The 25,796-nt window shown below is 41.8% G+C and overlaps 1 protein-coding gene across 1 annotated transcript; it reads left to right on the plus strand.

Moving 5' to 3' along the window:
- Positions 1–586: 586 nt before the first annotated feature.
- On the plus strand, positions 587–1,954 carry c1ql2 (complement component 1, q subcomponent-like 2). The gene is made up of 2 exons (XM_085384284.1): positions 587–1,293; positions 1,535–1,954. Exons 1-2 carry the CDS (start codon positions 712–714, stop codon positions 1,712–1,714), a joined length of 762 nt encoding a protein of 253 aa, XP_085240410.1. The 5' UTR covers positions 587–711; the 3' UTR covers positions 1,715–1,954.
- The last annotated feature ends 23,842 nt before the right edge of the window (positions 1,955–25,796 follow it).

A 25,796-nucleotide genomic window follows, 5' to 3' on the forward strand; every position in this document is an offset into this window, starting at 1 on the left:
TATTCTGTTTCACCATTAGTCAAAAAACAAATGGTCTTTTTTTTCTCAAACACAGAGACTGAAGTTGTGACTACACTGAACTGTTCATCTGAAACTATTTATTCGACCCTTCTTCTCAAAGACAAAATCCATCTTTAAGGTAATTTCCTCGAATTTACGGAGAAAAAATGGGAAATGTGCCACGGTCTCCTGGGGATTCAAAGTGTCAATAATGTGTCCTGATTCCTTCCGCTGAGAATTATGCAAAGGGATTTATAATTCATAAATAAAGATGACATGATTATTGCTGCCGCCTTAACGCAACAGGCTTTGCCCTCAACTTGCTGCGTCAACAGCTCCCGACTCCCCTCTCACTTTTGGGGGGGGGGGGGGGGGAACGAACAAAACCTGCTGCAAGCGTCTTCTCGCTCCGAGATGCCATCCAGCTACGCCAAAACGAATATGTCAGCTGCGCAAAGTCAAGTGACAGCGGCACCGCGCTGAACGCTGCAGGCTGAAGAGGGCTCAGGGTGGCGTTGCGTTTGCTGTCCTCTCTCCTCCCTCTCTCTTTATGTTATCGTGGGACTGAGTGACTCGTTTAGGTCCGCTTTCTTTTCAAGTGAGCTTTTACTACCTTCCATAATTACGTCCCAAAGCAAAACGGACTTTATAGCGCTTGCTTCTCGGACTCTCCAGAGGAAGAGACTCATCGCTGCTGTGGTTGGAATCGTCATGGTTTTGACTCTCCTTATCGTGATTCCCCTGTTAGTCCAAACCTCTAAGACCGATGCGCACTACGAGATGATGGGCACCTGTCGGATGATCTGTGACCCGTACAACCCCAAACCTAGCACCGCGGCTTTGGAGGTCATGCAGGACCTGAGCGCCATTCCATCCCCCAGCTTTGTTCAAGGAGCTAAGGGCGAGCCAGGTCGGTCGGGGAAACCGGGGCCGAGGGGACCACCTGGCGAACCGGGACCACCGGGTCCGAGGGGGCCACCAGGGGATAGAGGATATTTTGGAAAGCTCGGGTATTCCGGAGTAGAGGGCACAGCGCGGACTGAGACTGCCGGAGAATTGGGCACGGCTATCGGCGGGGCAAAGATAGCGTTTTATGTGGGACTGAAAAATCCTCACGAGGGATACGAAGTGCTGCGCTTCGACGACGTTGTCACGAACCTGGGGAACCACTATGACCCGACGACCGGCAAGTTTACATGCCAGGTGTCCGGGATTTATTACTTCACCTATCATGTGCTGATGCGCGGAGGGGACGGGACAAGCATGTGGGCAGACTTGTGTAAAAACGGGCAGGTAAATACCCAATTGTTTGTTAAAAACCCGTGCTTTGTAAGCACAAATGTAAACTCTTAGTGATTGTTTATTGCATGAATGGACTTCACAACGGAGCTGTGCTGCGCAATTACGCACTCTCATTTCAAGTCAAGAGTCTAGTGAGGAACTATGTTCTGTATTCTGAATGGGTTGTTCTCGCTTTAGCTTAACCTGTCATGATTTGAGTAATACTAATTATCTCCAATTATCTTTCATGCAGGTCCGGGCCAGTGCTATAGCGCAGGATGCAGACCAGAACTACGACTATGCCAGTAACAGCGTCGTCCTACATCTTGATTCCGGGGACGAGATTTATGTAAAGCTGGACGGCGGAAAAGCGCACGGTGGAAACAACAACAAATACAGCACGTTTTCAGGTTTCCTTCTGTACCCGGACTAATTTGGGAACGTATACCCACTCCAACAGGCCGTGCGAGAGAAAAAAGCCTCTAAACACAGCTCATCAAACTGATGAAGAAAGCTGCCACCCAACAACAAAACCCCTGTCATTGTACTCAATTTTAAAAATCTAACTTTCTTCAAAGGATATGGATTCTTCTTTTTATTTAAATTCTAGGAGTTCCCTTTTAAAACACGGGTGCTAATTATTTTTCCGTATCCTTTCCAGTGCATAGGAACCCCTTTGAAGAAGAAAGAAGTGAAATGAGTATAATACAAGATTCAGCAAATTATATATATATATATATATATATATATATATATATATATATATATATATATATATGTGTGTGTGTGTGTGTGTGTGTGTGTGTGTGTGTGTGTTAGGAACAAAGACTCTGTGTGTGTGTTTATAAGTGTGTGTTTACAGTGCAGATATTTAAACAATCAAACTGTGTGGATTTTGTGCATCACCGTGTCTATGGCTCAACTGTTGATGAGCCCCCCATCCCCTATACAGAAGACATTAATGCGTGAAGCAGTGCTAATTTATGGATATATAGTCTATTCAGATGTATGTTTTTATGTATTTATCTATTCAAGAAGAAATTACTAATATAAGCTGTAATTAACTGTCCATCTGTTGTTGCACGAATGTGTCAAGATTGCTTCACATTCCAGTATAAGTGTTGGTCAGTAATTTCAATAAATGGTAAATGGCCTGTATTTATATAGCGCTTTACTATCTTTAATAAAAGATTGTTTTCTATGATGGTATGGAGGGTTGTGACTGTCAGTAATAACAGCATGTTGTAGACATAGTGGAACCCCTGTGAGCAGGTGAAAAGTAATAAATACATAAGAAAAGTAGGTATATACAAATATATCAGAAATATATTGGAAACAAGACGTTAATGGTGCGTATGATGAATTCCTTAGAACAGGGGCAGGCAACCTTTCTGATGATGAGTGCCATCTAAAATTTCCTCAGAAGTCAATGTGCTCTATATGAACAGTTACACACTATATAGAACAACTTTATAGAATTATATTTGTTCGCAGATGTTTGCAGCTGTCAGCAAATAGTTTTCAGCTATTTTGAAATAAAAACAGACTTTTTATCCATAACAGCAAATGAACTGTACAACAGAAAATACAAATGCTATTTATGGTCTCCTCACAACAATGATAAGAAAAATAAACTGAGCCAATATGGCATGTTTGTTAATACAGAGATACACATGTTAATCTGATCTCTGGGCTCCCACTCAGAGACACAGGTCTCCGAGTGTCCAGCATTCAGAGGGTTACCTGAGGACTCATGTGAGAGAAAATCTGCTCACACAGACATGTAGAGCCAAATACTGTCAATAAGGCCTCTGCAATGTTCTGAAGACAGTTAAACTTGTCAAGTAGTGACGTCCAGCAGGTGAACATGCAGCTCCATGAACACGCACAGCTGTGGATTCCAGCTGCGTCTGTAGTTCTGCAAACTTTGACCCCCACAGAGTCGAGCTTTTCAGTTCAATCAGCTGTATTTTGATGTCCTCTGTGTCCAGCCAGTTAATACGAGACAAACCAGCTGTTCATTAAAGCTTCTGGTTTGATCAGAAAAGAAAAAAATTGGTCCACCTGAAAGTCACGAAAACACATTGTGAATTCTGTCTCCAGTCTCCGTGTATTTCCGTGGTGCTGATGCTGCACTGAGCCGACAGCTCCTGAAGCATTTGAAGTGTCGGAATGTGGAAATTTCAACATCGCTTGAAAAAACTGCCAGCTAGCAACGTCCCTCTCACCAGTAGGCTAAGTTATTTTTAGCCAATTACAAGTTGAATCTGGTAGTTGGGGTTGTTAGGTATGATACCGCCACTAAGAAGCGGCACAACTAATGTGTCTATGCGAGCTGATTTGCGATGTGCACCGCTGCCCCGCCCATTCATTTTTTTAATGCACCTGCTCAGATTAACTCACTGCGTGTGGTGCCCAGGGCTGGACTGGGACACAAAATCGGCATTTTGACAAGAGACCGGCCCACCAGGTATTATAGGAAAAGCCATAAAGCCTTTGAATGAAAACAAACGCTGTTGTGACAGTGATGTACGCTGTCTTGTTGGTATATATCTAGGATTTCTATACATTTTACGTCCGATAAAAACTTTTAAAGTCTTGCAAGTTAAAAAGTTGTAAGATTCAGAAACTTATTTATTAAAAACTAGACATTTTAAATGAGAAAAGTATTTCTTTGTGCCCCTTTGCCTGGCAAAACTTTGGTAGACCCGCCCCTGCACAGTCACTGTCACGGCCAGCGGGGACAGACCGTGTGGAGAGTGTGTTTGGTGGATCCAGGCGCGAACACAGGCGAGGAGACAGGAGTGAACCTAAACTGAAAGCGAGCCTTTATTTGGGCTGATGCAGAAGGGAGTAGACAAAACATAACAGGGACAGAGACTGCAACTAACCAAAAACCTAAACTGGAAAACACTAACCTGACTGAAAGGAATAACTATGATCACTGTGAACAGAATGCTGTGCAGATGCATGGAAACTGAACCAAGTGGCGTGACGAAACAGACATGAACATGACCTGCACGGAACCTCATCGTGCGGCTGCATGAAAAACAACATAAACCAAATGGCAAACATGAACTGCACAGAATCCTGAAAACCACTTAACTTGACCAGAGGGGAGGTACACAGACGACACGACAACGAACAAAGGAAGACTGAGGACTTAAATACACACATAAGGTGGGGGAAGTGGAGACACATGAGAACACAGCTGACTCCAATGAAACATAATGACAATACAGGGGAGAGTAACACTAGCTACAATGAACAAAGAACACCAGACTCTTACAAAATAAAACAGGAAACACGGAGACATGGAGATAAAACATGACATGAACTTAACCGTATAGACATGAAACATGGATGCAGGAACCAGGGAGACTGAGTACAGGCGGAGATGACAGAAATAACTAAGAAATAAGGTCTGAACAGCAACCTGGGATTTAACTAGATTGAAAATGAATACAAAAAATACATAAAACTCAAACACTGGGTCACACCGTGACAGTTCCCTGCAAAAGTTAAATGTTTTAATTAAATCTAAGCAAAATGAAACATTTTTGAGATGTGCAGTTATTTAAATTTTGTTTGGGGTAAATTAAGCAATAGTTTGTTGAGCAGATTTAACAAAATTGTATGAGTGCCATGAAACATGAAGAAATCTAATAGATTTAACTGATGAAAACATTTTCATTTCAATCATTCTACACTTCCGCCCATAGTCCTTGTGCCACGTGCAGGACGCACAGGCTTCAGCAGTGGATGACCTCCACTTTGTCCGAGGTAAGATTATCTTAATTTGTTCAAAAATACGACACATTTTAAACAATAACGTATAGCAGTTAAAGCTCTAAACAGTATGATACGTCAAAAATAGATTAATAATGACCACTGTAATGACAGTATCGTATTTTTACACAAAATGGCACGAAGTGGACTGCTAGCATAAGGTCACTTTCCAAGCCTTCACAGCTGTGTTACTTCAGAGCTTTGACTAACCACGTTTTACCATATTAAAAAATATATCAATGATGTATTTGATGGGCTGTAACCTCCCTCATTTACTTTTAACATTTTATGAAAACTGTTGTGATATTTTGATACCATGATAGCATTTACAGGATATTGTTTTATAGTGATATCATACATGAAACTGTTACTCAATAAGGCCCATTTACTAGTTGTTTTTCTCTTTCTCTCTGACCCAAGAATTAATGTGTAAGACTCACAGGCTGGTACCCCAAGGTCGAAAACACCACAGAGACGAGACCACTTCCTTACTCCCATCCTCCCTTTTTCTTTATCTCCTGGAAAAGGCTCGTTAAAGGCCAGGTGGTTTGTTTCAGAATTCACTAATGAAAGAACTCTGTATTCTATGTCTAGGAGTGTATTTTGCTGGGATGATCATAAATTGTAGCTGAACTGATAAACTACACACAGGATACTTCTTTGCTCACAAGGCAGGAAGACGTTTCCTTATTTGGTCTGTACCGGTTTGAACTGAGAACTTGCTGACACACGAACCTTTTTTTCCTCTATATAAGCTGTTATGTACTAAATAAACCTTTGAGTCGATTGGGAAGGCAACCTAAAGCAGTCTCTGTTTTCTTGTTCTCCCAAGCTGCTCCCGAGCTCGTACTAACACGCTGAATGGCATACCTGAGTGTTACTTTAAATAATTAGGAATCTTAGAAGGAAAGGACAGAACTCTGCTTATCGCTCGTGCCTTGGAGGGAAAACCGGGATGGACATTTTTTTCCTTCAATTTGGTGTCAGAAGTGGGATTGACTGACAGAAGGTAAATATGCGTCTTTCATATTTATATAAAGACCTATTATACCTCTCTCAGTGATCGATCCATAAAAAAACGGGATATGCTGACGAAGTTTCACTTAGTGATCCAGAGAGATACACTGACGACTTCCTCAGTCCCCGAATAAAGTAAATTAACCCTTGTGTGGTGTTGGTGGACCCGCTAGAGTTGTGGCTTTCCAAATTAACACTATCAAACAATTTTATGTTAAATTACTATGAATTAATGTGCTTCTCGTTTTTCTTTTATATAAAATGTTATAAATAAATCAGTTATAATCAAGTGGAGTGAGTGGAAAGACACAACACATTTATACGTAAAAAATAATAATAATAATAATTAATTGTTTAATTTTTCTTTTGAAAAAACCCCCAAAAAAAACACGGGTCTCAAGGGTTAAAAGCAGTAAATTAAAAGCAGAAAGACACAGGAAGTTGCCTGTTGTTTTGCGAGAAGTTGCTCATTAAGCGAGAAGTTGCTCGTTAAGTGAGAGTTGCTCGTTAAGTGAGAGTTGCTCGTTAAGCGAGAAGTTGCTCGTTAAGCGAGAAGTTGCTCGTTAAGTGAGAGTTGCTCACCCAAACAAAAATTGCTAGCAATAAATTTAAAGTGACCTCAGCTGTGCCGCAGCGAAAATACTAACCTAAATCCTCCTAGCGTGTAAACCCCTCTGGAAATCACTGAACATGGGTCAGAATTATTCAAAGACCACAGACAGGTCCGATAAAAAATCTAAAGTACCTGTAAAACCAAAAATTAATAAAATACAAAATAAAGTCTCAAATAACGGCTCAGTACAACTCCCATTTCCGGTTACGTGTAACCTACGTCCGCGAATCGGTGAAGACTTCCATGATCACGTATCCAGAACATGCGGAAGTGCTTATGTGACTGACTTTGTTTACAACTTACGGACTGTAAGTTCAATGCATTCTAATTTATTTCCGGAGCCCTATCCCGAACGATTATCGCCAGAAAACAGGTCAGTGAAACTGAAGGCCAGTGCAGATACTACCACGAAAGCTAAAAGTGTTAAGATAAAGTTGAATTTTGATGTAGAAGGCTCAGAGGAAAGTGAGAAACTAATGTATGCAGGATTACCCGCTCCAGCACAGCAAGGAAGTTTCAGAGGACGGAAGGATAAAAGTAGAGATATGTGTTTTTATTGTGGCTCAGTTTTCCAGCAGCCGCAGACACCCAGAGCAAAAATGAATTTGTGTATTTCATTTAACATAAAGGGTGAAATGTTTGCTGACACTGATAACAGCTTATGTTTTCTCTGCCCTATGTACCGACATGATGGAGAAGGAACATCCTCTGTGTCAGCTGGACCCTCAGCAGAGAATGAACTCAACATCCTTTTTGTCCGGTACTCTATGTCACACACTGTGCCAAAAAAACGTGTACAGACGCCACTACCAGGTAATCCCATGACTGGGAGCCACACTTTTGTTTCTCTCACACTGTTCAACAACATGATAACTGCTCACACAAGTGAAGGTCAAACAGTGATTTTGTCACATAACTCAGACATAGGCTACGATAACTAAACCATGTCGACACATAGATCTACCTTATACCTTATATTGGCTTTATACCTAATCACGCACAGCTCATGAAAAACAACAAGCCAGTATATGTCAGGCAATGTCCCATTTCTGTCGAAAAAGCCTCAGCCCTAGATGTCATGATAGGAGATTTATTGACTACAGGAGTAATAAAGCCCACACTCCTGTCAATCCTGTGCCAAAGCCTAACAAACCTGGCGTATGGCGTTTCATACAAGACTTAAGGCAAATTAATGCAGTCAACATTCCTCTGCCACCTCTCGTTTCAGATGTTCACAGCATATTGACATGCATTGCATACACATTTTACCGTGGTGGATTTATGCTCCGCTCCTTTTTCTCAGTAAGACACACAGCCGTTATTTGCATTCACACATAGAAATAAGCAGTACACTTGGACTCGTTTGCCCCAAGGCATGGTAGACAGCCCTGCGGCTTTCTCAATGGTGGTCCGTGCTACCCTGGACAGCTTCACTCCTCCAGGGCTGTACTGGATGACCTCCTCCTCTGTGCTGAAAGTGAAAAACTATGTCAAACTGCTACACACATGCTTCTCCAGCACCTCCAAAAGACTGGCCACAAAGCATCAGCAAAGAAAATGCAGTACTGTCAGACTTCTGTTCAATATTTGGGATTCACACTGTCTCACGGAAAACGTTCCATGACTGCAGACAGGGTCAAAGCTGTGACCTCCGTCCCTCGTCCCACTACACAGAAGGAAATGTTGTCCTTCCTGGGCATGGTGAACTATTGCAGACAGTGGATACCAGACTGTTCTTTTCATGACCACATTCTGCGTGACTGTTGTAAAAAAGAGAAGCCTCCTCGAATACTGTGATCCACAGAAATGACTGCCTCTTTCAATGCATTAAAGGGAGTGCTGACCTCCGCCACTCAAAGGTGCTGCCTGAATTGTTCAGGGAATGCCGGCCTGCCTGAGGGCAGTAGCAGCTTGCTCTATCATGATAAGGGACTGCGAGAAGCTCACACTCTCACATGACACTATTCTACACACCAATCACCAGGTCACGACCATTCTAGCAAACATAACTACACAACATATGCAAATCTCACTATAAAAGCGAGCAGCACACCTGATTCGCCAGCACATTTATTGATCCTATGCTGTGTTCTTCTGACCGACAGGATGGCTCAGACAGGCTTGATGTTCATGACTGCATGACACGTATACAGGAATCCACAGCACCACGTCCAGATTTAGAGCAAACACCTATCCCAGACTCAGCCACGGTTTATGTGGACGGGTCCTGTTCAAGGCCGAGTGACAACTCATTTCTTTGTGGCTATTCAGTGGTGACATTGCCTGACATCATACTAGAGGCTCACTCATTACCATTTCACTCAGCACAAAAAGCAGAGCTCATGGCTTTAATACGCGCCTGTGAGCTACATTTGGATAAGCATGTGACGATTTACACAGACAGCCGCTATGCATTTGGCGTTGTGCATGACTTTGGCACATTGTGGAGACAGAGAGGATTTAGATCTGCTGATGGAAAATAAATTGCTAAATTCTGATTTTGTTCAAAGACTTTTTCAGGCTATACAGCTACCATCGGCCGTTGCAGTTGTAAAAACGAAAGGACACAGTACAGCTGACACAGACGAAGCAACAGGTAATGCCTTAGCAGACGTGACAGCCAAGGCTGCAGCTGCATCACAGCTCCCACCTCCGAAGGATGTATTATCTGTGCCCCTACAGCTGCCACTTGTTACACTCCCAGACTATTTAGGAACAAATGTTGATTTAAAATTCATACAAGAGCAAGCCTCTGCATGTGATTACACCTATTGGGAGAATAATGACTGTACCTTAGATGACAGAGATGGCTTATACAAAATCTTAAGGGTTTGATTGCCCTCCCATATTCCCTGATGCCAGTCCTTGCCCGACATTTTCACTGTGTGAGTCATGTCGGACAAAGAGGGGTAATAGGGGCAATAAAATCAAGATTTGTAATTGAGAAAACATCACATGCAGTAAAAAGCATATTAGCAACCTGTCTAACATGTGCGCGAACTAATGTAGGTAGCTCAAAAGCAAAACATCAGCATTTACCAAAACCAGATTTTCCATTTCATACATTATGACTCCATCTGCAGTAACCAAATTATTTCCATTTGAAATAAGACTATTTCCAACACCATGGTCAGCTTCCAGAGGGGCACCGCTAGTAGAAGGTGATGTATATTGCATTGTCCACTGATGTTCACAACCTGGTAGAAAAACTGAATAATAACTATCAGAAAGTTTGTCTCTCTCAGCCTCTCCCCTCCACAGTTCCACCAGTGGAGACAAGGAGATGCGTGTTGGTGAAGTCGCTAAAACCAAGGACACTTTGGGAGGCCGCGCGTGTTCCAGCCCCAGACTGTACTGGCAGTGACGAAGAACCAGCATCCTCACAGACGGACAACCTCAGTGGATTCATGCCAGCAGGGTTAAGACCAGCCCAATCGGACCATCTCAGGCGTCGATCAAGCAGATGACATCTCCGGCGGGCCAACGCCAGGATCCAATTCAATCCACATACACACACAATCACTGATTAACACACAACGCCTGAAAGAGCCAAGACTCAAAGAGCTCTTTGATGCTTCACCTGAACAACAACAAGGTACTCAAACATCCAGCAGGAACAGAAAGCCAAAAGTACCACATGATGTCTAACCTGATAAAGCTAGACTTATTCCATCCTGATAATGGAGAAAATGAAATGCCCATTGTCATCATACGACGCTTATTCTATGTCTCTCGAACCTGGGACCAGGCCAGAAGACGACTGAAGAACTGTCTTTCTTATATATTTAGGTTATTTATCATATCTATCGCATTAACTTTAGGATTTTTCTTTGCTATTTTGTATTGTAAACTGCAACCATGTTCACATTTCTGCAGGTCATATTTTGCTGACTATACCTCATGCTCTATTTTGCAAGACACCTACTTAATGCACTCATTACGTTCCCTAAAATCAGTAAATAGCAACATAGACGCCACTAATAAACGATTTTATGCGCCCTCTAGAGCAGGAGTCAACTCCTGGTACGAAAATGCCAGAACAGCCGCTCGTGATTTAGGAAACAGTAACTGTTATGTCTGTTCAAAGGCTAATCCAGAACGGGTAATAGTAGGATACCCCATATCCGGTTTCCCCCTCACTGAGGGACTAGAGGAAATTGGCGGAGATAATGCTCTCCTTAAAGACGCTTTACAGTTGACTCTGAGCCCTCTCGACTGCCTACTTAGACACACACACACACCAACTAACCCTGAGACTCCATTAGGCGAATTATTGAAGTTATCTAATGACACCGCAGGGACCTGCGCCCCAATGAAACGCCCTAAGAATAGGTTAAAACCCTCACTGCCATTAGGACAGATCCCTCTCCATTTTAATACTAGTATGATATGTCTGCGCAGACTAAAGTTAACTGGCCCAGACACACACATAGATTATACAAAGGATAACTATACATTCTTCTCTGACTCCCCAGGTGCACGCTGTAATGAGACATGGCTAGCTGTCTCTGTGGCTGAAGTTGTATCATATCTGGAGGAACACACACACAGTTCAAGTTCGAGCGGAGAATCGATCATTGTTCCCCCAGAGGGTGTCTTAAATGATACTGACTGGGGGGAGTTAGTTAAATCACACATGGTCACGCGCCTAACTAGACCAATCCCACATGCTTATTGGTTGTGCAACAATACTCTTAGACTAGCCCTACCTGTTAATTGGACCGGTACCTGTGGTCTAGTAACCGTTGATGTTTGCTGTACTTTCATTCCCAATAACACCGCCCCTAACGGTCCATTCACACAAGCTATGAATAGACTTGAAGCATTGAAGATAGAACTAATTGCCAATGCAGGCCACGGTCAGTGGCTACATAAGTGGCTACAGGACACGTTTGGAAAATGGAAGGAACTAATTGTAGCCTTTGTAACCGTTGTAGCATGTATTATTTGTTGTTGATAATTATTGTCTGTTGTGTGATACCATGTATACGCTCTCAGAATTTTTGATATTAAGCTTACTCGAAGGACCAGTTACATTTATGATTTGTTTTATGTTTATGATTTGTCTTTATATTATGTTACTACATTCTGTCTTTATACTATGTTATCATTTCATGATAAAAGGAGGGAACTGTTGTGATATTTTGATACCATGGTAGCATTTACAGGATATTGTTTTATAGTGATATTATACAGGAAAACTGTTACTCAATAAGGCCCATCTACTAGTTGTTTTTCTCTTTCTCTCTGACCCAAGAATTAATGTGTAAGACTCACAGGCTGGTACCCCAAGGTCGAAAACACCACAGAGACGAGACCACTTCCTTACTCCCATCCTCCCTTTTTCTTTATCTCTTAGAAAAAGGCTCGTTAAAGGCCAGGTGGTTTGTTTCAGAATTCACTAATGAAAGAACTCTGTATTCTATGTCTAGGAGTGTATTTTGCTGGGATGATCATAAATTGTAGCTGAACTGATAAACTACACACAGGATACTTCTTTGCTCACAAGGCAGGAAGACGTTTCCTTATTTGGTCTGTACCGGTTTGAACTGAGAACTTGCTGACACACGAACCTTTTTTTCCTCTATATAAGCTGTTGTATACTTAATAAACCTTTGAGTCGATTGGGAAGGCAACCTAAAGCAGTCTCTGTTTTCTTGTTCTCCCAAGCTGCTCCCGAGCTCGTACTAACACGCTGAATGGCATACCTGAGTGTTACTTTAAATAATTAGGAATCTTAGAAGGAAAGGACAGAACTCTGCTTATCGCTCGTGCCTTGGAGGGAAAACCGGGATGGACATTTTTTTCCTTCAAAAACGTTTTGCACTGAGTGGTGAGTGATGTAGTTAAAATCATTTGTGTGGGGTTTTGTCAGTCACAGTTTTTCAAAGCTTTTGTGTTTTTGTGTTTGTGTGCAGTGTTTTTCTGCTGTGGTAATGAAGCTAAAGTGGCTCAGTCCAGCGACATAACTGGTTTTCATTTTCATGCTGTTGGAGCCCCGTGACTTTAGTGCAGGCACAGCTCACATAGAGGGATGATGGAGGTTCCAGTTAAACTTGGTCGATGTATCAGTGAGACCCATGCTCAGTCACGATGTTTCTGTAGAACGATCTTCAAGACAAAGGTACATTCAGGAAGTAATATAGTAATATGTGTTTAATCTGACATAAGTCTTTCATAATTTCTATGTTTAACACCCAATGGTGTTTGGATACAGAGATGACCTTGTGTAGATTAAAAGGACCTCTTTTCAAGTATGGGAAGATATATACAGTATATAAATACTGTTATTTCATGTCATGATCTGTCACCAAGTTGTTCTTTTCAGTTGTTGGAAAATCCCTCAACTTAAATTCAGCTGATCAGTATGTAGACTATGCATTTTAAACAGGTTGTGATGGATGATTGTATTAAATTAAACTACTAGTTTTGAAATTGAAGCAGCAGAAAATGACTAAGTTGACCCTACTTAATCTAACTTAACTCTGCCCTTTTACATTTTATTCTAGGTTGAACGAGACAGAGCTCCATGTAATCACTGTTGACCAAATGGAGAAGTTGGTTCTTCCATCAGGATCCCACCAACAGTAGAGGAGCTGCAAAGTGTTGTGAAGGATACCTTTGGGATTTCAAACGACTTCAGTCTTCAGTATTTTGATCCAGAATTTCAGGACGACTTCACTATTCACAGAAGTGACCAGATAAGAGACAAAGACACTGTGAAGGTTGTTGGCATCACCCTGGTCATCCTGCCAGTTTTTGGGAGCCCCTCTGATCAACTGTCAACTGACTATGACTCATCATCCAATCCAGTTGTATCCAATGCAGACTCTGCTGCAACCACATCTTCTCAGGACACCATTATTCTCAAAAGGCAGAAGTTCACAGAAAGTTGTGAGCCCTGGCCAAAGCTGTTCCCCATTCCACAGCCTGCATACGAAACTGAAATGTACCTGGAAAGAGCCACAAAGGAGTATAAAAAGAGTTGAAATCTTCTGCCCACCTCCAAAGTACAGACATTCTCGAGAAGTTGGCTGAAACTTTATTTTCAATTAGGCCTATGGCCTATTCTTCCTATTATTTTGGGGCGAGCACTAGTGAAGAATTTCAGTGCATACAACGTAAATTAAGCAGAAAAATGTTATATTATAAATTTTGTATATGTTTTATATTCCACAATAAAAACAATTACTGCTTGAATGTTCTCTTTGTGAAATTGATTCATTTTACTCAGAAAAGAAGTTAAATTAATTTGATTTTCTCTTACTATTCAGTCATTATTTATAAAGTTTAATTGGAACATTATTGAATCCAATTTGAGTTTTACTTAAAAACAAATTTTTTTTTCTTTGTAATGGATATTTTAGTCATTTTTAACTAAACATTTGCCAGATTGTTAGTAAATTCAAAGTAATTTTTCTCAGAGATTAATTTCAAATGAATTAATTTTTTGTTACAATTAGGCAATTTTAACCTCCAATTTGGGATTTTATCCCTAAATCCAACACATATTTACAATTGAATTTTATTAATATCTACTTTTGTTTTTTGTTGAAATTTAATTAACACTTTATATACATTTTACATAAATCACTTGAAATTAGAATCTACTTAAGTAAATTAAGTGTCACTTTGTTGCCATAGGTTTTTAAAGTAACCTCTAGTCACAGTTTTTGCAGTGCAGGGTTGCCAACCCCTGCCTTAGAATATTTACACTATTGGATAATACAAAGTGTCCAATAAAGCAATATAGTGGGAAACAAATATAATGACTGTCCATGGATAACAAAAGGTCTGCAAAATGCATGTAAAAAGAAAAATGCAATATACATAGATTTCTTAAAGAGAACTGAAGATGCTGAAATTAGATAAATATACTAAGATATAGTAAAAAGGAATACTATAAGAAGCAATTAGATAATAATAGAAAAAATATTAAAAGATTATGGGAAATACTGAACAGTGTTAAAAATGTGGGGCTGGACTAAACACTATCCCAAGCATTTCACTGATAATGACCATGAAGAATAACTACACACCGAAAGTCAGTATGGGTTCAGATCAAGCACATCAACATCACTGGCACTATTAGATTCAACACATCACAAATTCTATAGAGAAAAAGCTTTATGTAGCTGGATTATTCATAGGCTTGAGAGATCATAATATATTAATAAGAAAACTGGAACGTTATGGTGTCAGAGGGCTAACTTTAAATCGAAGCTAGCCCTCTGACACTAAGCTAGTCCAGGACAGTTTGTGAAATTAAATGTTTTTGCTCCTTATGTATGCAGATTGCTTGTGGTGTACCCCAAGGGTCAGTTTTGGGCCCCAAATTCTTCAACTTGTACATTAATGACATTTGTAAAGTGTCCAAACTATTAAAAATGGTTCTCTTTGCTGACGATGCAAAGATTTTTTGCAGCATTTATTAGATGAGATGACAAATGAAATAAGTTAAGTGAAGTTCTGGTTTGATAAAAACTAATTATCATTAAATTTGAATAAAACTAAAATGATGTTATTTGGAAATAGTAATTTAAATATTCAAATAAATGGTGCTGATATTGAAAGAGTCAGTGAAATAAATATATTTCTGGGGGTAATAAGATGAAAAACTATATATTCAGAATCAAAAAGCACTGCAGTCCTAAACAAGGCAAAGCGGGTATTAGACAGGACATCACTTCCTATTCTACTGTTCACTGGTTTCACCTTACTTAAGCTATTGTGCAGACGTGTGGGGCAATAACTATAAAATTACATTACATTCACTTTTTACTCTTCAAAAAAAAGCAGCTCGAATCATCCACAATGCAGCTTACTGACTAAACTCACTATGTTACCGAATGAAATATTAAAATTTGCCGATCTAGTGAAATTCCAAACAGCACAAATTCCTTTTTGCTTTGAGAGAAAAGAAGTTATGATTTTCTCTTCTTTCTTTGCTAAATGAACTTTGATTATTGTTTACATGATTGAAATAAATTAACAACAGTACAGTAATGTAGTGGCGAATTTCTGTCCCAAGCTTCGAAAAAATAATTCTTCCACTTCTTAATGTGAGCTGTTCAGATTTATTTCTGACTCGTACATACAAACAAAAGATGTCACGGTCAAAAAACTATTTGCTGCTACAGCGCACACTTCCATTGCCGTCCTGGCTCACTCTAACCTGCTACAACACATGCGCTGTAATGTTTTCTTACCCGACACAAATTAAACACGCAGCATTTATTCTCTAACAACATATCATACAAAATTAAACATGTAACAATAACTGAAACAGTATCAAAAATATTTCTCTATAGATTGGCTCTAACATTTCCAGCCCCCTAATTGGAGGGCGTGAAGACTGACAATTAGCGAACACTTACAAAAGAGCCAAATAACATTAACACTTCCTGTATCACACATGGTCATTCAAATTATCTTTCACAAAACCTGTAACCGATCAGAACATATACTGTATTTTCTCATTCCAAGTTACATGACATTCTCACAGATCAAGCATAGCTTGTCAATGGGTCTTTCTAAGGTGTTAGTCTTTGTCTTGATGATCACACGCCGCACCAGACCCTTAGCATCTGGAATGACACGAAGAACTCTCCCCAACATCCACGAGCTTCTTGGCGCTGACTCGTCGACCACCATTACAATGTCCCCCACAGTTACATTTCTTCTGACCTGAGTACACTTTTGACGCTCTTGAAGCATAGGCAAATACTCGCGCACCCACCTCTTCCAAAACAAGTCAGCAAGATATTGCACTTGCTTCCAACGGCGGCGGGAGTATGAGTCTTCCTTTCTGAAAAGTCCAGGAGGCAAACCCGGCTTTTTCTTCATTAGTAGCAAGTGGTTAGGCGTCAGTGGTTCCAGGTCTGTTGGATCATCTGTTACTGTAGTCAGCGGTCTGTCATTTAGTACTGACTCCACTTCACACATTAGTGTCAGTAAACCTTCATCATTGACCAACTGTTCCTTCAGTATAGACCTCAGGACCTTCCTCACGGTTCTGATCTGCCTTTCCCATATCCCTCCAAAGTGAGAACCAGCGGGTGGGTTAAATACCCACTGGATTCCCTTTTGCATGAGACAATCTAGAATCTTTGACTGATTCCACTCTTGAATGGCTTCGCGTAACTCCCGTTCAGCAGCAACTAGGTTGGTGCCATTATCTGAACGCATGACAGATACCTGACCTCTTCTACACACAAAGCGTCTGATGGCGTTCAGACATGAATCAGTGTCCAAAGTGTGCGCGATTTCAATGTGCACTGCTCTTGTTGTAAGGCAGGTAAACACCACACCATACCTTTTTACTGTGCTGCGGCCATGCTTCACATTAAACGGTCCAAAGTAATCCACCCCAACATTAGAAAAGGGGGGTTCATCAGGTAGAAGCCTATCCTCTGGCAAATCTGCCATCTTCTGTTCCAGTGGTTTGCCTCTAGTTTTCCTGCAGATTACGCACCTTGACAGAAACTTCCTCACTTCTGAGTTAGCGGATGGAATCCAATACTTCTGTCGCAGCCGTGAAAGCATATACAGTCTTCCACAGTGCCCAATCTTCTCATGTATATCCTGCAAGATCAGTGTGGTGATATGTGAGCCCTTTGGGATAATGACTGGGTGCTTCACATGTTCTGGCATCCCAGCAGCTGCGAGGCGACCACCAACTCTCAAAACTCCGTCCTGCATCACGGGATCAAGTTTCCTCAAGTGACTAGTCTTTGTCACACACTTGCCTTTCTTTAACATGGTGATCTCTTCTTGGAATTGTTGACCTTGACAGAACTTGATGATCTCTGTCTCAGCTTGCACCAAATCTTTCAGGGTAAGTGTTGTCTGCATTGATTCGTTGTCTTGTTCTTTCTGTTTAACGTACGTCTCTTTCCTTTTTTCACATCGTCGTAGCAGTAAGTCTTTGAGTTTGATCATCCATGCCACAGCTCTCTTCACTCGATGCCAGCTGGAATAGTGATTGATCAGCTTGTTCAACGTGTGAACATTCTCAGCTGCATTTGTGAGATGTACCATGGTTGCATGCCTCACTTCGCTGTCATCTTTATCAATCCTTTCCTTGTCAGGTCTTTCTGGCCACTGTCTTTCTGGGGTTTTCAGGAAAGCTGGGCCGTGGAACCAGCTTAGATTCTTCATGAGCTTAGATGGTGCAAGCCCTCTGGATGCACAATCAGCTGGATTGATTGCTGTACCAACGTACCTCCACTGCTGGGGATTTGTTAGCTCTCTAATGACCGCAACGCGATTGGCCACGAATGTCTTGAAGCGAAGGTTTTCATTTTCAATATACTTCAACACAGTTGTGCTGTCAGTCCAGAATGTAGATTCAAGAAGATTCATCTGAAGCTCCGTTCTTAACATTTTGTCTGTCTTTGCAGCAACCATAGCTGCAGTCAACTCTATTCGTGGAATAGTGGTTTGCTTCAGGGGCGCCACACGGGATTTTCCCATCATTAACGTACAGTGAACCCGTCCGTCATTGCTGGTCATCCTCAAGTATGATGCTGTTCCATATCCACTTTCGCTCCCATCAGAAAAATGGTGGAGCTGTGCTGTTGCGACAGGACCGAAGTCCAATGGTCTCACACACCTGGGTACGGTTACCTCTGACAGCTGGCACAGCTCTTGTAACCACTTGTTCCACTTATGACTGAGCTGTTCTGGGATCTCATCATCCCAAGCAAGACCCTCCCTGCATAACTGCTGCAAGATCACTTTTGCGGGGAGAGTTCCTGGGGAAAGGAATCCCAGTGGGTCGTAGATGGAGCTGGTGACGGAAAGTATTCCACGTCTCGTCACAGGTCTTTCTTTGATGTTAATCCTGAACTTGAATGCGTCAGACTCAGGGCACCATAGAACTCCTAAAGCACGTTCCATAGGCAGCAGGTCATGGTTCAAGTTCAGGTCTCTGACATCTTTGGCTCTCTCATGCTCAGGGATGAATGAGAGCAAGGCACGACTGTTGCTTGTCCATTTTGTTAGGTGAAATCCTCCACCAGAACACAATTCAGTGAGGTCTGTGTATAACTCCATACCTTGAGTTTCCGTGGCAACAGACTTCAAGCAGTCGTCAACATAAAAATTTTCCAGAACTGTGCTTACAGCTTCAGGTGATGATTTGCTGCGGTTCTCCTCTGCTGTTCTTCGCAGTGCATAGTTGGCACAACTGGGAGAAGAAGTCGCACCGAAGATATGCACCATCATCCTGTACTCAGCAATGTCTCGATTGAGGTCCCCTGCTGGCCACCACAGAAAGCGCTGCAGGTCAGCATCGTCATCCGGGACACACACCTGATGGTACATTGCTTCAATATCTGCTGTAAAGGCTATAGACTCTTGCCTGAACCGTGTCAGCACTCCGATCAATGAGTTTGTTAAATCTGGCCCTTGTAGAAGTTCACTATTCAGTGAAACTCCTTGGTAGCTGGCAGCGCAGTCAAAGACCACCCTCAGCTTCTTTTTTTGTGGATGGTATACCCCATGGTGGGGAATATACCACTGTTTTCCATCCTTGCGGTTTAACTGTGTTGTTGGAACCTCAACGGCATATCCCTTGCTCAACATGTCACTCATGAAGGCAGTGTATTCTTCATGGAGTGCAGGATTCCTCTTCAGCTTGCGCTGAAGGCTCAGTGCACGCTGTAACACTGCACTTCGATTGTTCGGCATCTGAACGCACGACTTCTTCGTAGGAAGACTTATGGAATAGTGTCCATCAGTGAGACGAGTAGAGCTTGACACAGACTCCATAAAGTGGTGGTCCTCTTGAGACATTCCTGCTTTATCATCACAGTGACGCTCTGGAAAGTCGTGGTTATACTGTCGTACAAGCAGTTGTTCCACGTTGTCGATGGCTATTCTGTTCACAATAGCACATGGTTGTACATCATTGGCTGCAGTATCCGTTTCTCTGAGTGGTCCATTCAGAATCCATCCAAGTGCTGTCTTTACGGCATATGGACCATTGTCCTCACTTGGGATCACCTTCCATGGCTCCAATATGGTGTATTCTTTAGTTCCAATGAGAAGCTCCACTTCAGCCTCAATATGAGGCAACCTCACTTCGCGTAGGTACGGCCACTTGTCAACCTCTTTCTGGAGTGGGATGTTCTCTCTGGAAACAGGAATACTTTTCTGTGTGAAGACCTTTGACAGTGCGATAAAGTTGTTGTCTGCCAGACTGCTGACTTCCAATTCTGTGAGCACATAACTCTCCTCTCGACTTTTGGAATTAATGGTCCTCAACGTTAGCTCGGTTCGTCTGCCTTGCACCTTCAGCTGCCTTGCCAAGGCTTTGGTGCAGAACGATGCAGAGCTACCTGGGTCAATGAAAGCGTAAACCTCCACAGCCTTGTCACTCTTGCAGGACTTCACCCTTACAGGTACAATGGCAAGCACGCAGCTGCCTCCAGCCCCAGTACAGGCACTTGTCTCCTTTTCTTCAGACAACCCTGCTGGGCCTTTAGCAGTGCTACCCATATTGACCTCATCGGGAGGCTTCTCTTCCTCATAACTTGAGAAGTGCAACAAACTTGGATGCTTGAGTGAACAAACCTCGCACACCATCTTCTTTTTGCAATCTCTGCTCATGTGACCCTTTAGCAGGCATCCAAAGCAAAGTCCGTTTTTCTTCAAGTAGTCCACTCTATCCTTATGAGTCTCCTCTCTAATCTTGTAACACTCTTGCAGTGTATGAAGTTTCCCACAGAACATGCAAGGTCTTGTGAAGGCGCAGTTGAGTGAAAGGTCACTCTGGTTCTTACTCACTCTGCTTCTTTTGTCCATTTCTGAACCTTGGTTAACCTTGATAGCAAAGCTGCTCCCATGTCTAATGTCTTTCTTCAACTTATTTCCTTGCTGTGGCTTTTTTATAACCTTGTCTGACACTGCTGTTTCAAGATCGCCAAAGAGTGGGTCGGACATGATCTTTGCTTGGCGTTCAACGAAGGCCACCAGCTCTGTGAATCTTGCTCTGTTGCAGCGCCGCTCCTGGATATCATATGCATGGACTCTCCAGCGCTCTCTTATTTTAAATGGCAACTTGGAAATGATGACCCTCATAGTTGCAGGGTTGTCCATCTCTTCCATATAGTCCACATCCTCCATAGCATTACGACAGCTCACCAGGAATACAGAGAATGCGCTCAACGCCTTTCCATCTTCAGCCTTAATTTGTGGCCACTTCGATGCCTTCTCAATTAGCGTGCCAGCAATCTGTAACTCATTTCCATATTTATCTTGAAGCAGCTGCAAAGCCCTTTCATACCCCCGATGTTCAGGCATATGCTGACAACTCCTCACAAGATCACGAGGCTCGCCTCGAGTATACTGCTCCAGAAAATATAGCTTGTCTGAATTGCTATCAGCTCTGGTGTCAATAGCGTGCATGAATGCCCTCATAAACGACCTGTATTCCAAAGGATCTCCGTGGAACACTGGCACATCCCTTTGTGGTAACCGAGCCAGCTGTTGGTTCTTTACAAGCATCTCTGTGATATCTGCCTGTTTCTGCATAACTTGATAAAGCTCACTTGGTCTGGTCTCCTGAAGTGAGACACCATCTTGGCGTTGGCTCGGCCCCTGCAGTGGAGTTCTATGTGTCTTAGGCATGGCCCCTGCTGCAGTACTTGGATCACCAGGATTCCTCCAAGAGGCAGACCTCTCTATCTCTGTTGGCTTCCCTGGTGTGTGTTTTACGTTGCCATGACCATTTTCGTTATTCATCTTCAGGAGGTCACGACGTGGCATTACCGTAAGTCTGGTTTCACTCACTTGAGACTTAACCCCTTCACATTCCTCATACACTTTCACTTTGGCAGTAGACACTGCAATGGCTGTTTCAATTTCCAGTCTTTCCTTTGCAGCTTTAATTTCTGCTTCTTTTAACTCTAGAGCCTGTTTTTCTTTCAGAGACGCTGCTCGTGCCATCAGAGCTGCTCTGTTAGCTTCTTCCTTGACGCGCTCCGACGATGCTGTCGACACCCTTGACGTGTTGGATACTTTAGACGTGTTTGACACTCTAGATGTTTTTGACACTCTGGATGCACTGTCCATGGGAGTTATCTCTTGATCACATGTTTGTATTTCAATCCATGTATTAACTCTATTAATGAACTGCAAACATCGTTCTGACATTGGCTGAAACCAAAGTTGTTGGTCAGCCTCCTTTTCCTCCTCATCTTTAATACACAGCAACACTGCATAATTGCATTCTTGAAACTCTTCATACAACTTCTTGTAAACTTTCAGTGCCTCTCTCACATCATTTACAGCCGGCAGAATTTCATGGCTCAAAAGTCGCTCAGTTTCATCTTCTTGTGCTGTCACTTGTCCTAATTTGCCTCTTCTCACCTTTGTGAGCTGATGCAGTTTGAACTCCAGACCTTTGTCTGTCATCGCCCTCTGGCTGCCATCACGCGTAACTACACCCACACTGTCATTAATGTCGTCCGCCATTGTAATCATATAACACCGCTAAGCCGTAATGATTTTCTTCGGCACAGCTGTCGGGTGGTGTACTGCACAAACTCCTTTATGCTACTTCCACAGGTAAGATGCATCTGACAAAACACTTTTTACTTAGCTGTTCGCCGTGTTGTTGTATGTAGGCGTCCTTATGCCGACGATCCGGTGACTTTTCTATGTCTCAGTCGGTGGCTCCACCGCGGAAAACATTCCTCCGTTACTCGATAGTTTTTTGACTTTTATGTAGTGGCGAATTTCTGTCCCAAGCTTCAAAAAAATAATTCTTCCACTTCTTAATGTGAGCTGTTCAGATTTATTTCTGACTCGTACATACAAACAAAAGATGTCACGGTCAAAAAACTATTTGCTGCTACAGCGCACACTTCCATTGCCGTCCTGGCTCACTCTAACCTGCTACAACACATGCGCTGTAATGTTTTCTTACCCGACACAAATTAAACACGCAGCATTTATTCTCTAACAACATATCATACAAAATTAAACATGTAACAATAACTGAAACAGTATCAAAAATATTTCTCTATAGATTGGCTCTAACAAGTAACATTAACAGAGTACCCGTGTCAGTCTTGATACTTACATGTCCTGCATCATCCTTCAGTCAAAAACAATCTCCAAACATGTTACGTGATTCTAAATACTGATGCACCTGTCAGGCATAACATTATGATCACTGATAAATGAAGTGAAAAACTCTTCATCAGGGCACCTGCTTGTGGGTGGGATATTATCAGGATTATTAGGAAGTAGGTGAACCTTTTGTCCTCAAAGTTGATGTTTTAGAAGCAGGAAAAATGTTTATTTTAATGCTCTGTGCCATTAACCACCAGGTTAATGATTAAACTTCATCTCTTTTCCTTTTACAACAGTGTCGCATTTGACTATTATTTTCTGTTTTTAGATTTTATAATGTCTCTGTGTGTCATAGGGATCACTTTCTGCCAAAGAAGAGTCATATAAGATGCCCCTTTTAGATTGGTCAGAGTTCTGCCTTCGTGTGATTGGTTATCTTGATTGACAGCGTTAGGGTAAGTCAATCCAGATAATGGAGAGGTATCCTGGGTCTGCTGAACAAGCTTCATAGTGTAGAACAGAGCATGAAGTAGATGCAACGCTCTGGCAGCGACTCTTTTTAGTCTTAAGAAGGCTGCAGATAATGGCTGCTTGCAAAACAGGTGAGTTAATCAGCAGAACGTTTCCAGGTGTGCGTGACCAGTAGGAGGAGGAACAAACTTGCAGGGTAACAATACACACACTCTCACACTGAATGGAGAAAGAATGAGAGGGTGCAAAAAAAAGAGACAGCTAGAAAAGGCAGGTCAGCACAGGAGGACCTGGGGACCAAGTGAAGCAGAGGGCGGAGAGCATTATTAATGATCCATGACTTTTGTTCAACATCTTCCTTCATACAGGGTCTCAGGATCTTTGACCAGCCACCTAAGTGTTCATATGATGTATTTTTTGGAACAGTCCAACAGTTCCTCAAGGATACCAAAACCAAGGTCCTGGAGGGCCCGCACAGAACCCAGACCTCAATCCTATTGAGAATCTGTGGCGAGTGCTCAAAGTGACTCTTCCTGCTCAGAAACTGTGCAATTTGGACAAGCTAGAACAAGTTGCAATGGAGGAATGTCCCAAATCCCTCAGGAGACCTGTGCCAACCTGGTAAAGACCTACTCTAAGAGACTGTTGTCAGTTGTGGCTCAGAAAGGGTGAAGTATTGACTATTAATGGCCATGGGGCTAATCATTTTGGATGTCTCATTTTTGCCCTTTCTTGTTCCAACTTGGTGTATCAATAAAATATCCTAATTAAACTTAGTGGACATTGTTATTTTGGAAACAGATATTCATACTGAAATCAATTTCATAAGGGTTAAAAATTTTGGCCTCAACTGTGAGTACGACTACAGCAGACTACAAGGTAAGTGTCTTACATGGATAAAATCTAATGTTAACATCAAAAAAATAACCATGTGATAGTTGCACTGGCTAATGAATACTTAACATGGTGGTGTCCAGCTCCTTTAACAATCTAATATTAACACAATGAAAAATAAATGGGCAACATATAAGCTGCTTTCTGTATTATCTCAGAAGCTATGACAAATCAAGCTATGATGTTCTTACAGAATGAGGAAAAAAGTCACAAAACATTTCAACTGCCAAACATACAAAGAGCTGGAAACCGGAACGCTGGTGTCATATTTCTGCTTTGTTTAGCGCGGACCTTTGAATTCCTGTGACAATGGCATTCATTAAAGAGTAAATTATTTATCAAAACCCTGGTTTTAGTTGGCCTATCAATACAATATAAAAACTGGTATATAGCTTGAAGTCCACACTTTGAAGACAAGTTGAAACAGAGACTTGACACAGCTGCATGCTACGCTACATCTTAAGGCCGTGTGATTTGGACACACCGGCACGACTCCAGAGGGTTAAAGTACATGACCAAGGGTCCGTTCTTCGTACCTCGCTAAGTAAGTTAGCTGGATTTGATTGTTGACGATTTTGCGTGATCTTTGATCGTTCGGTTCTCCAAAGCTCATCCGGGACTTGCTGTCATAGCAACAGATCCGTAAGCGTAAACCTGCTCGGGAGCAGGCTTACTTTATGTAAACAGGATTAGATCGCGGCCACTCAGGTATGTCCGCTTCACTTATACGAAAGCAACAGCGATATTTTACCACTGTTTTACCATAAATAAATATTATCAATGTAACTAAAGTTAATGCAGTATTTGATCCTTTTATTGATTTCATACAGATACATACAGGTCATTTCCTAAAAAAAGGGAAATGTAGGGGAGACCGGGGATAGTTGTAACATTTTTGACATTTCTGTCTGTAAATTGGAGCTCGTTTAAGGTAGTGGATTCAAAATGTAATGCAAAGTATTTACATGTCTCTGCTATTAAATAGTGCAGCTATTTTCTCTGCAGCACAATTACCCATTGCATGGTATGGCCTCAAACACAAAGAGTGAAATGTTACAATTAACCCCATAGTCTGGGTTAGTTGTAACATATCCTGGGGTGAAATGTAACACAATGAAATAAGGGTACTAACAAAACATTAACATGTAATCTTTGTTTATTCAACACATGAATGCACTTAGAGCCATTTATGTAGCTGTGTGTGTGTGTGTGTGTGTGACAGAATGCAGACATCTAGCTTTTGAACATATTCCAACCCCCCAAAAAAGACAAATTATGGAATTTTCTGCAACTGAATATTTCATTAATTTTGGTTGGTCTTCCTTGAGTTTGGCCTCATTGGCTCAGTGGGCATTATAACCTACAGCTCTTGCACCAATTTTGAACATAACAATGAAGCTGAAAAAATGTAGTTGTTCACCAGCATCGCAATTCCATTACTTTTTATCATGGCTTACCTTGGTGTGGTTTGCAAAGTGCTTCAGAAAGATGAGGAAATCTGTTTCTTGCACCCATCCTGATTTATTTCCACTACCAGTACTTCCTACTGGTCCATCTCTGACACAGTGGTCTGCATAATGTATGTGTGGGGAACACAAACAGTGAAGTAATTGTGTTGCCAATGGCATTAACCACATATACAAAAGCG

Source organism: Rhamphochromis longiceps, linkage group LG16, assembly GCF_057381845.1.
Source record: "Rhamphochromis longiceps isolate RC_006_pf linkage group LG16, R_longiceps_female_GT1.1, whole genome shotgun sequence".
NCBI lineage: Eukaryota > Metazoa > Chordata > Actinopteri > Cichliformes > Cichlidae > Rhamphochromis > Rhamphochromis longiceps.

Bases quoted from the DNA above. Each gene is read 5' to 3' on its own strand.
- c1ql2 (XM_085384284.1), top strand. From the start codon at position 712: ATGGTTTTGACTCTCCTTATCGTGATTCCCCTGTTAGTCCAAACCTCT. The intron at 1,294-1,534 runs GTAAATACCCAA...TCTTTCATGCAG, and splicing joins ACTTGTGTAAAAACGGGCAG to GTCCGGGCCAGTGCTATAGC.